The sequence below is a fragment of the Trifolium pratense genome, linkage group LG3 (assembly GCF_020283565.1).
Source record: "Trifolium pratense cultivar HEN17-A07 linkage group LG3, ARS_RC_1.1, whole genome shotgun sequence".
NCBI classification, from domain to species: Eukaryota; Viridiplantae; Streptophyta; class Magnoliopsida; order Fabales; family Fabaceae; genus Trifolium; species Trifolium pratense.
In genome coordinates, this window is record NC_060061.1 from 25,439,419 (window position 1) to 25,452,329 (window position 12,911).

The following is a 12,911-nucleotide window of genomic DNA, read 5'->3' on the forward strand; positions in this document are numbered from 1 at the left end:
TTTGCCTCGCAATTTTTCAAATTGAACTGCATCTAGAGCCTTAGTAAAAATATCAGCCAATTGTTCTTCAGTTGAAATATGCTCAAGAGTCACAATACCTTCTTCAACTAGATCTCTAATAAAATGGTGCCTAATATCAATATGCTTCGTCCTGCTATGTTGGATAGGATTCTTTGAAATATTTATGGCACTAAGATTGTCACAATATAATGCCATAACATCTTGTACCACATTGTACTCCAACAACATTTGTTTCATCCATAATAACTGGGAGCAGCTACTACTAGCTGCTATGTACTCAGCTTCAGCTGTAGATAAAGATACACAGTTCTGTTTCTTGCTGAACCAAGATATAAGATTGTTGCCTAAAAAGAAACAAGCTCCTGAGGTGCTTTTTCTATCATCTGCACAACCTGCCCAATCAGCATCACAATATCCCACTAGCATAGAATTCTCACCATGAGTATACAAGATCCCATAATCACATGTACCATTCACATACTTCAAAATTCTCTTTACTTGAGCAAGATGGCTCATCTTGGGCTCGGCTTGGTACCTAGCACAGACTCCTACAGCAAAAGTAATATCAGGCCTGCTGGCTGTAAGATACAATAAGCTACCTATCATACTTCTATATAGACTTTGATCAACATCAACTCCTTTTTCATCTTTGGTAAGCTTTAAATGAGTTGCTGCAGGTGTTCTTTTATGAGCAGCACCTTCCATACCAAATTTTTTCACTATATTTCTCGCATACTTGCTATGAGAAATAAAAATAGTATCTTCCATCTGCTTTACTTGGAGTCCAAGGAAATAGGTTAGTTCACCTACAAGACTCATCTCAAACTCAGACTGCATTTGCTGCAGGAAATGCTGTACCATCTTATTGGACATTCCTCCAAAAACAATGTCATCAACATAGATTTGTGCTATCAATAATTTGCCTTGATCTTCTTTCACAAATAGAGTCTTGTCATTTCCTCCCTTCCTGTAGCCTTGACTAATAAGGAACTCAGTCAATCTTTCATACCATGCTCGAGGTGCTTGTTTTAATCCATATAGAGCTTTCTTTAATTTGTAAACATGATTTGGAAAGCTTGGATCAACAAACCCCTTTGGTTGTTCCACATACACTTCTTCATTTAAGTACCCATTGAGAAAGACACGTTTCACATCCATTTGAAATAACTTGAATTTTAGGATGCACGTCACTCCTAGAAGTAATCTAATGGATTCAAGACGAGCAACCGGAGCGAAAGTCTCATCAAAGTCCATCCCTTCAATCTGTGAATATCCTTGTGCAACCAGCCTTGCTTTGTTCCTGGTCACAGTCCCACTTTCATCAGACTTGTTCTTGTAGACCCACTTGGTACCAATCACATTTGCATTTTCTGGTCTAGGAACTAAGTCCCAAACTTCATTCCTTTTAAACTGAATTAGTTCTTCTTGCATAGCATTTATCCAAAACTCATCAGTTAGGGCTTCCTTCACATTTTTGGGTTCAAACTTAGACACAAAGCAAGCATTAGAAACCAAGTCAAGTGCCCTTCTAGTGGTAATTCCTTGATTAGGGTTACCAATAATTTGATCTGTAGGATGATTCTTTTGAGTACGTGTGGATGGCCCTTTCCTTGGAGTAGCATAGATTTGTTCAGATGTGGTAACCTTTGTATCATTCTTGGATTCCACAATAGTTTCAGAATTTTCACCACCTGGAATAAATGCTGCAGCTTCTTCTATATCATCTTTAGCAGTTTCACTTGAAGTATCATCTATTACCACATTTATAGATTCCATCATGGTTTTGGTTCTGCAGTTGTATACTCTGTAGGCTCTGCTATTTGTTGAGTATCCCAAGAATATGCCTTCGTCACTTTTAGGGTCCATTTTGGTTCTTGGTTCTCTATCAGACAAGATATAGCATTTACTCCCAAACACATGAAAATGCTTAACAGTAGGTTTTCTTTCTTTCCATAATTCGTACAGAGTAGATGTAGTTCCAGATCTCAAGGTGACACGATTATGAATGTAGCAAGCAGTATTCATAGCTTCTGCCCAAAAACCATGAGAAAGTTTCTTTGCATGTAACATTACTCTTGCAGACTCTTGTAGAGTTCTATTCTTTCTTTCTACTACACCATTTTGTTGTGGTGTAATGGGAGATGAAAATTCATGCATAATACCTTCAGAGGCACAGAAGTCAGAAAATCTTGAGTTTTCGAACTCCTTACCATGATCACTTCTGATCCTTAATACAACATTATTTTTCTCCCTTTGAAGTTGAATACACAAATCTTTGAACACATCAAAGGTTTCTGATTTCTTCCTAATAAAATTTATCCAGGTGTATCTAGAGAAGTCATCAACAATAACATAAGCATACCTTTTTCCTCCTAAGCTTTCAGTTTGCATAGGACTCATCAAATCCATGTGTAGAAGCTCAAGAACTCTGGTGGTGGTAAGATGCTGCAGCTTTGGATGTGGCATCTTGGTTTGTTTTCCAATTTGACAGTCACCACATATGCTTCCTTCTTCAATTTTGAGATTTGGTAGACCTATGATGGCTTCTTTAGATATTGCTTTCTTCATGCTTCTTAGATTAAGATGACCAAGCTTTTGGTGCCATAGTTTTACTTCATCTTCTTTCGTGATTAAGCATGTTGACATATTTGCTTCTTCTTGGGGCACCCATAGGTAGCAGTTGTCTTTTGATCTAACACCCCTCATCAAAATCTCACCTTCGTTACTTGTAACCAAACATTCAGACTTAGTGAAGTTTACTTTCATTCCTTGGTCGCATAGTTGACTAATGCTTATCAAATTTGCAGTCAATCCTCTTACTAACAGCACATTGTTTAGTTTAGGCAAGCTATTACTTTTGAGCTCCCCTATCCCAACAATTTCTCCTTTAGCACCATCACCAAAAGTTACAAAGCTGGTTGAATAAGACTTTATACCGACAAGAAATTTACTTATTCCGGTCATGTGTCTTGAACAGCCACTATCGAAGTACCAGTCTTCCCTTGATGAGGCTCTAAGTGATGTGTGAGCAATCAGAGCAGTAATCTCTTTCTCAGGTTGAGTTGTATCACTTGTCTTCTCATTTTCAACTTTAGGTTTCCATTCTTGTTGAGTAGAGGGAGTTGTGGAAACTGGTTTATGCTGAGGACGTCTGTTAGGGTACCCAAATAGTTTGTAGCAGAAGGGCCTTATGTGCCCTTTTCTACCACAGTAGTGACATCTCCAAGAATGGTGTTTTCTTCTGTTTCTTGGCAGGAAATGATGCTGATGATGCTGCGGCTTCTGGTAAGGCATCCTTTGCTTCTGAGTTTCTTTAGGATCCATGTACATGAGGTCAGGACTGTATTTTTTGAATTTGTTGACATTCTCATAGCTAAGCCCAATATTTTTAGGCTTTCGAACATTTTTCTCTAAGATTTCTTCCAGTTGACCATCAGCTTTATGAAGTTTGTCAAGATGATCATCATCTTTATATAGCATGTCAGAGAATTTTCTCAGTCGCCAAATGTCAGCATTTAATTTTTCAATGACTTCCTTAGCTTCTTCAAGATCAGAGGATAGATAATTTACCTTCTTTTGAAGTTCCTCCATCTTTGATATATTTTCAAATTTTTCTGCTTTTAACTCATTGATGGTTACCTTTTGTTTCTCAATGACCCTGCATATTTCTTCACTCTTAAGACAAAGTTCCTTGTAGGAGTCAGCAAGCTCTTCATAGGTTACCTCTCCATCATCAGATTCTGTATCAGATGTAACAATACCTGTTAAGACTGAGATATGTTTAGCAGTTACAGATGCTGTATCATCTTCTGAATCATCATCCTCAGACCAACTGACAGTTAGCCCTTTCTTTGTTCTCTTCTGATATGTTGGACACTCAAGTCTGATGTGACCATATCCTTCACATTCATGGCATCGAATGTTCCTGTTTAAGTTTGATTTTTCATCACTCTTTGGTTTTCCTTGATTTTCATTGCTGCGCATAGTGCCTGGAGCATTATTTTTGAAATTCGATCTGGGTCTTTTATCCATTCGTTTCAGAACTTTGTTGAATTGTTTTCCCAATAACACCATAGCCTCAGAGATACTCTCATTAGATTCTTCTTCATCCTCCAGATCTTCTTCATTATTTTTAGATGAGAAGGCAATGCTCTTATTTTTCTTTTCAATTCTTTCATTTGCAGTACTTTCATAAGTTTGGAGTGATCCAACCAGTTCATCCAGCTTCATCTGAGATATGTCTTTGGCTTCTTCCATAGCTGTGACTTTCATATCAAACTTCTTTGGAAGAGATCTGAGCATTTTCCTTACTAACTTTTCTTCGGGAATTTTCTCCCCCAAAGAATCAAAATTGATTATCATAATCTAGAATAGTCATATGAAAATCTTGAATCGTTTCCTCATCCTTCATACGTAAATTTTCAAACTGAGTAGTAAGGATCTGTAATTTAGACATTTTTACCTTAGGGGTACCTTCATGAACAGTTTCAAGAATCTTCCAAGCTTCCTTTGCTGAGACACATTTTTTGATCAGTTTGAAGATGTGTTTGTCTACCCCATTGTATAATGCATATAACGCTTTTGAGTTTCCCAAAACAAGCTCATCTTCTTCTTTAGACCAGTCCTCCTCAGCTTTTAGTTCAAGTGTTGGCTTTCCATCTTTGTCCATGACCACAGGGGGGTCCCATCCTTTCAGAACAGCTTTCCAAGTTTTGCTATCCATAGATTTTAGGAAAGCAATCATGCGTGATTTCCAATAATCATAGTTGGAGACACCAACGAGAAGCGGTGGTCTGCTTACAAGCCCTCCTTCTTTGTCCATGTTGCCATACATTCTCCCTGGAGCTCACCCTATAACCAGAAAGGGTGCCTGCTCTGATACCAATTGAAATTTGGCACGCAGTGAACACAATGCTACACAAGATGCTATAGCATGTGTTGCAGCAAGACAGTCGCAGAACACAGTAAATAAATAAATAAATTGCAGAATAATAAATAACACAGATAGTTGTTAACCCAGTTCAGTGCAACGTCACCTACTCTGGGGGATACCAATCCAGGAATGAATCCACTATAATAGCTCTAGTTCAAAGCCCTCGACCAACACCCGGTACTTGACTTATCACCTAGACACTACCCGTGCAATCCTACCTAAGAACCTCTTAGATAATGAGACCCCGTCCCAAATTCCCTCTAACAACACGTACTATGTTGCTGTCAATAATAATAATCACGATGGAGACACTCTCCTAGAAACTAGACCACACTCTTGCTTAAAAGCTTATGAGTGAATCACACACACTAACTCCGTGCTTCAAAGCTTAGGAGTAGCTTACAACAAACAACCCAAACCCAGTCCTAAACTTACATCAAATCGACACAAGAAAGGCTCACAAAAGACACACACTCTAAACCTTAAAAACCCACACTTTTTGTAATACAAGGTTTAGAACACACGAGTAGAATAGCTTTATGAAGTATGTATTGTTATCAATTTATTATTTTTTTCCAAATATACCCCTAAAAGTATGTATTGTTATCCATTGATTGGAAATGTATGTTCCTGCACGCTGTTATCCAAATTTGAGCAACCAAAATTCTTACTTTTAGCCATTTGTATACTCAATCATAATGCTAACAATTTGCTTATCAAAAAAAAAAAAATAATGCTAACAATTTATTTTAAAATATAAAAAGGGCAATATAGTAACCTTTACATATAAAATACACTCATTAATTATACTACCAACTTTTCTTAATAAACGTGAAATTAGTTAGATGAGCTTATATAAAGGGACAGCGGAGTGAATGATACCCATATTCAATTGTGAAAAACAAATGAAAATTTAAAAATTACTATTAAATTATTTTTTTCGAAAAAAAGGGTAACAAACACACATTATCAATGGACCATGAAGTAAACTAGCATGTTTATATTTTTTGGCAATTTATGAAAAGTGGGAATTCCTATGAACAACGGTTTGGTATTAGGGTTTCCGTAAGGGCCACCCTAAGATTCCAAAAGTAGTGATAAATGTTGAAACTAATATTTGGACACATCCTTAACCTCCATCTCTGTTTGTACTGATAGAAGAGGATAATACCAATTGTATGGTCATTGCTTTTCAATATAAAACAAAACCATAGTTTGGAATCATGTTTGGAGGTTTCTTACCATTTCACTTTCACCCACACACACACAACAACCCCACTCAAAAGTAAATCTGACGGCAATGTTTGTCTTTGTCTAGATGTGTTTGGATTTATATACCTTTCTGGGAATATTAAAATTCTTAGGTCAGCCCTGATTCCCTACCCACCTATGGTTAAAGACAAAAATTAAATATTACCTAGAAAAAATTACAGTCTTTTTTAACCAACTAGTATTATTTTTAAATAGATAGATAATTGTTAGAAAATGAGAAATTATTATCAAGTAATGGACTATTGGTATATCACCAAGTCTCATGTTTTTATGTGCTTTTATCCAAAAAAAAAAAAACTTAAGAATTGTTTTGTCAATGGTCGAAACAGATAATTCTTGATTTTGAAGTCTTTCAACTTTAGATTTCTAATTTGATGGAGTGGATAATTCAACTGGTTGAACTAGTTGAACTTAGAAGTTTGAGATCTAAGATTGTTTTGTATAACCTGTCTCTACCAAACTTCAATGCTCTTTTGATCTCAAAAGAAGTGTGTCGACCTCAAGTATGCGGTACATTATTTTTTAAATATTGTTCGTTTTTTGGTATTTGACCTCAGGTTGGCAGCACTGCATACATTGCGTTAGTCTTCATAGTTTTGTCTTTTGTAATTAGGTAGAGTAGTGCGTATTCCTTTTTTGGGTTATCAAGTTATAGGTACAGAGTTTTCATTGCCAATAGTGTTGACTAAAAAAAAACTATGTCGGCGAACATGTAGGGCATATAAGGTGTGTTCTCCCACCACAACCAAACTTTTTCCACACACAGAAGCAACCAAGAATCAAACTCTTGACGCCTATTTAAGGGACACAAAACCCTTACCACTTGAATCAATTCATTATTGATGATGAGGAGTGTGTATGTAAAGACACAAATTTTTAAATAAATAAGTAAAATAAAAAAAACGATTTGAATCAAGCTCCTTTGAGATTATAAAATCAAGCTCTTACCATTTTGTTGAAGTGACTTCTTAAATTTAGAAGCGGGATTACATTTTTCATCTAAAGCCGATCTTTCTTAACAAAACTTGTGACATGATGGAAATCATGCAAACTTTGAATTAAATTGATATTTTTTTTTCAAAAACAAATTGATTGAACTATGTCAAACACAATTGTAACATTTAAACACAAATTTATTTCTCATTGAAACATTTACCCAACATTCTAAAATTTCTTACTTATATGTATTATTTAACGTTCATTTTTATAAATAATGCGAGACTTTGAACCTCACACTTGTAACACAACACAACAAAACTATTGTTATAATAATGTTATATTATTTTGAAGCCTCAAGAGCAAAATTACTTCATTTCTAAATTTGACACACATCAAAACTAACTATACCCTTGTGGTTGAAGCATACACTCACAACAATGAAACTAATTCTTGTTCAAAGTTAACCATGTTTTCAAAAGTAAGTCTCACGAGAAAAGCAAACCTCAATGTGTCTTTTTTCTAAAGAGTGGATAAATAGTTGTTTGCTGATGGGAAATATGAGAAGGTGAATGAAAAACTAACCAATCACATGGATTTGTGTCTTTCGTGAGAAATTTGTTCTTAGGAAAGGACATTTTTCATAAACAACATGCATAACCTATTTTTAAATGAGAAACGGTCATTTTGATCTTTAAATATGAGGCATTTTCAAGTTGAACCCTAACCATAACGAAACTACAAATAAATTCTCAAATGTTTATTTTTTTAGGCTTTAAGTTTAGTCCCTACTTCTTGCCTTTTCTTCATGTTTATCTTCCAAAGAGGGGTGATTTAGGGTCAATTTTGATCCAAAATCATCCTTCTTGATTGTTTTATATTTCTTTTTTATTTAAATATGTGATATTCACATAGATTAGAGTTTTCTTGTGTGATTTTTTCGCCTTAGTGTGTCCTGTCTTCGTGCGGTGTTTGTTTGATTTCCCATCTTCGTGTGATGCTTGTTTGCTTTCCTGTTTTTGGCGACGTTCGTTTGATTCAGATTGACAAATCAACTTTGATCAACTATTGATTCAATCAATGACAAGGTCATCAACAATGAAGATCCGAAGACATAGGTATTTCAGTTACTTTTATTTTGTCACATTATTTGTAGGCTTGAGTATGCTGCTGTTTTATGCTATTACCTTGAATGCTGTGAGTTTGTTTGCATATTCATCATTTATGTTTTTAGCGAAATTGAATTTGTGCTTGTATGTGATGTATCTATCAATTTGAATGAATGAATATTTTATTTTAGTCAAAAAAAAAAGTTTAGTCCCTATTGTTAATTAGTTTTATGAATTTGTCTGTTGCGCTGGTGTGTGACATTTTCTTTCACCATGTTGATGCGTCGTGTTTAGTTGACACAAGGTTGTGTTCAACACCCTCTCGATCTCTCTATTATTGTCTTTCTATTATTGATTCATTCTCTTTCTACCAATTCTGCTCTCTCACTTGTGCTCTATATTTGAAAGGTAAAGTGCCGAAAAATTAACTTAATACTTTTTGGAAGGGTATGAGATGACAATAATAATGGAGTGTTTGTATTTTTTTTATGATGGTCACAAAATCATCATTTGATTGATATCAATTAAATTCAAAATTTGGATCTGACAGCTATCTGACAACCCTAGAGAATCTAAACCCTGTTAATGACAGAAGTTTATTCTTTTAGGCTTTAGCCCCTACTATTAATTAGGTTTATGAATTTGTTGCGCTGGCATGTGACGTTTTCTTTCAGCATGTTGATGCGTCATGTTTAGTTGACACAAGACTGTGTCTAACACCCTCTCGATCTCTCTATTATTGTCTTTCTATTATGGGCTCATTCTCTTTCCACCAATGCATCTCTCCCATTAGTGCTTTATTCTGGTTTGAAAGGCAAAGTCGCGAAAGATGTTCGAACTACTTTTTGGAGGGTGTGAGATGACAATAATTAACGGAGTGATTGTGTCTTTTACGATGGTCGCAAAATCATCATTATATTGATATAAATTAAATTCGAAATTTTGATCCAACAGCTATCCGACAACCCTAGATAATCTAAATCATGTTAGCGTGAGATGAAATTCTTTTACAACATATTTGTGTCGCATCATTTAAGTACAAGTAAAGAATTAGAAGATACGAGTGTAATTTCTCTCATTCACATAATTTGCTAAGCATATTTGTGTCGCAACATATTTGTAATTGTTGATCAAATTATGTATATTTTGTGGTTTTGGTTTCTAGGTAGAGTTTGGAACTAATACACCTTATGGTTATGTTGATTGGTGCATTAACTCTTTAGTTTGCTTACATAGCATCTAAAGGTGTTTGTGAATTGTAAGGATTGAGTATACCTTGTACTCCTTATAATTCTATTTTGATTGTAAATAAAAAAAAAACATAATTTACTAAGCATGCTTAAATTTCAACCAATAAAAATATTTTTCTTCCAAAAGCATGTGTAATTTTTGTGAGAAAATAAAGTCTTGGTCATGAGAGAGAAAGCGAGAGTTTTTATTACTATTTATTTAGAGTGAGAATAAAGATAGAAATTTCCAAAGCTCATCATATATATATATTCTAAAAATTTCATATTTCACTATGTTTATTTCCACTTTTAGAGGAGACACAATTAATTTTAGAGGTGTAGAATTTCTCTAAAATATAATTGATTTTAGTTTAAGAATTGATTTTACCTTTAGCTATAAATTTTAATTTTTGATTTTATAATTGCTATTTACACTTAAATTAATTTTCATCTTACTTTTTAAATGAATGTATTCAAACATAAATTATTTTATCTTCAATTTAATTTTAGTCAAAATCAATTAACTCAAAATCAATTTTTATCACGATAGAACGTGTGAAGTACAACAAAACAGTAAAGACAAAAGGGACCCTTAAAACTTTATCGACAGCGTAGCCATGAAGAACAAACAAGTCTTAGAAAAACCATAACAACAAATCAATCAAATCAAATATTCCAAATATTAAAAACTCAAACTTTTAACAGAAACATAACCAACAACAAAAGAGCAACGTAATTCATTAATCTTTTGCTTTTCCATTCTTCTAATCCAAGAGGCAAGCTTTGGAATTTTCTCGGGGTTTCATCTTCATTACTCTTCAATTTCAAAACCCACTAAGGGATTAGTTTCTTGTTTTCTCCTTAACCATGGTTTTGGTAGGTCCCTTTTGCCTTCTTCTAATTGCTTCTTCCATGTTTTACTCCTTTAATTTTTCATGGGTCGGTGCCTTAGTTATAAAAGTTTCAACTTTTCATCAAAACTTCTCAATTTGTGTTCTGCATTATATTTTTCTTCTTTACTTGTTCTAGCTTTCTTCTACTTTGATTTTGCATTAGCCAAGTTCAGAATCTTCTTAATATTGGTACATTTTCTGCTTTTAATTTCTGCATTATTAAAGATAGAGTATTCATTAGTTTCTTCAAACTTTAAACTCATCTATCTCATTTGTTGTAAAAGATAAGTTTTTTTTCTTATAAATTTATAATCAAAATGAGCTTAAGCCTTAAAGTTATAGCTTTTAAGTTTTTTTTCCTTATAAATTTATAATCAAAATTAAGCCTTAAAGTTTTAACTTATAAGTCTTTTTTATCAAAAAGGTGATTTTTTATACTATTTTAGTTTTTTGCCTTCTAACAATACTCACATTGTGTTATTTCCAAATTCATATCCTAAGGTTTTTTTTTTTTTTTGTGTTACATGGTATAGTATAGTTATGTTGCAAGAAGGGTCATCTTCTGTTACATGCTTTGAATTTCTGCATTTGTTTCTAAAGTTCAAACTCATCTCATTTGTAGTAAAAGATAATATATTTTTCTTATAAATATATAATCAAAATAAGCTTAAAGTTTTAAATTTTAAGTCTTTTTTTGAAAAAGGTGATTTTTTAATTATTTATTTATTTCCAAGTTCATATATGCTAAGATTGTTTTTTGGTGTTACATGGTATAGCTATGTTGCAAGAAGGGTCATGTTCAGTTTCTTCACCCTTGAAGTTGTTCTCCATGATGTCAGCTTCACCTAGCTTAGGATCTTCACATTCTTGGCTTAAAGAACTGAAATCTGAAGAAAGGGGTTTGTATTTGATCCATTTGTTGCTCACTTGTGCAAATCAAGTAGCTGATTGTAATCTTGAGAATGCAAATGCAACACTTGAGCAAATTTCCATGCTTGCTTCCCCTGACGGCGACACCATGCAGCGAATCGCAGCTTATTTTACTGAAGCACTTGCTGATAGGATACTCAAAGCATGGCCTGGTCTCCATAAAGCACTTAATTCTACTAGAATGGTTATGGTTTCAGAAGAGATTCTTGTGCAGAAGCTCTTTTTTGAGCTTTTTCCTTTCTTGAAGGTAGCTTATATTCTTACAAATCAAGCTATCGTTGAAGCGATGGAAGGGGAGAAAATGATTCACATAATTGATCTCAATGCTGCTGAACCTGCTCAATGGATTGCACTCTTACAAGTTTTGAGCACGCGTCCCGAAGGCCCTCCGCATTTGAGAATCACCAGCGTTCATCCGAAGAAAGAAGTTCTCGACCAAATTGCTCGTAGACTGATTGAAGAAGCTGAAAAGTTGGATATACCATTCCAATTCAATCCTGTTGTCAGCAAATTAGAAAACCTCGAGTTTGAGAAACTTCGTGTTAAAACCGGCGAGGCATTAGCAATTAGTTCTATCCTCCAATTACATACCCTTTTAGCCTTGGATGATGAAACCATGAAGAGAAAATCTCCTCTTTTGTCAAAACCCTCAAATGGAACTCACTTGCAAAGATTCCATCCAATGAACCAAACATCATTAGGTGATTTGTTCGAGAAAGATACCAGAAGTCTTGAGTCAACCTCATCATCGCCGGCTTCGATTACCATTGAGAGTTTTCTCAATGCCTTGTGGAGATTATCACCAAAGGTAATGGTTGTAACAGAACAAGACTCCAATCATAATGGTTCAACTCTTATGGACAGGCTACTAGAAGCTTTATACTCTTATGCAGCATTATTTGATTGTTTGGAATCAACCGTCCCAAGAACCTCGTTGGAGAGATTAAGGGTGGAGAAGATGCTTTTCGGCGAGGAAATCAAGAACATTATTGCATGTGAGGGATTAGAAAGAAAGGAAAGGCATGAAAAGCTTGATAAGTGGTTTATGAGACTTGATTTTACTAGATTTGGTCATGTGCCTTTAAGTTATTTCGGTAGGTTGCAAGCAAGGAGGTTTCTGCAGAGTTGTGGTTGTGGAGGATATAAAATGAAGGAGGAAAATGGTTGTGTAGTAATATATTGGCAAGATAGGTCCTTGTTTTCAATATCAGCTTGGAGAGCTATGAAGTAAGACATGGTCTATGTTTCGATCAGCGGTGAGTTTGGCAAAATCGTGGTGATTCACCCTGATTCTGTCAATCTCACCTGCCAATTCAAACATGCACAAAATCAAAAACCAAAATAACAATGAGAAAAAAATAAGCATGTATTGATCTTTTTTCTTTGTATGAAAGTGCTTTGTCTTTATAGTAATAAATACTCATCAATATTGAGTTTTAGATATACTCCTATTGCATGGTACACCTCATTAGGAAAGAAAAATTGCGATGAAGGTATAGAAGAAATGGAAAAACTAATTAGGGTTCTGTAAATACAGTGTCATCATTCATTGCTTATGTGACCATATTAATTTTTGTGAACCATATGT

At 34.5% G+C, this 12,911-nt stretch overlaps 1 protein-coding gene across 1 annotated transcript; it reads left to right on the forward strand.

Annotated features, from left to right (window-relative positions):
- The first annotated feature begins 10,128 nt into the window (after nt 1–10,128).
- LOC123917641 (scarecrow-like protein 3) lies at nt 10,129–12,911 on the forward strand. Its single transcript, XM_045969414.1, has 2 exons — nt 10,129–10,376; nt 11,170–12,911. Exon 2 carries the CDS (start codon nt 11,172–11,174, stop codon nt 12,552–12,554), a length of 1,383 nt encoding a protein of 460 aa, XP_045825370.1. The 5' UTR covers nt 10,129–10,376; nt 11,170–11,171; the 3' UTR covers nt 12,555–12,911.

Coding starts and splice junctions, on each gene's coding strand:
- LOC123917641 (XM_045969414.1), top strand. CDS start 11,172: ATGTTGCAAGAAGGGTCATGTTCAGTTTCTTCACCCTTGAAGTTGTTC.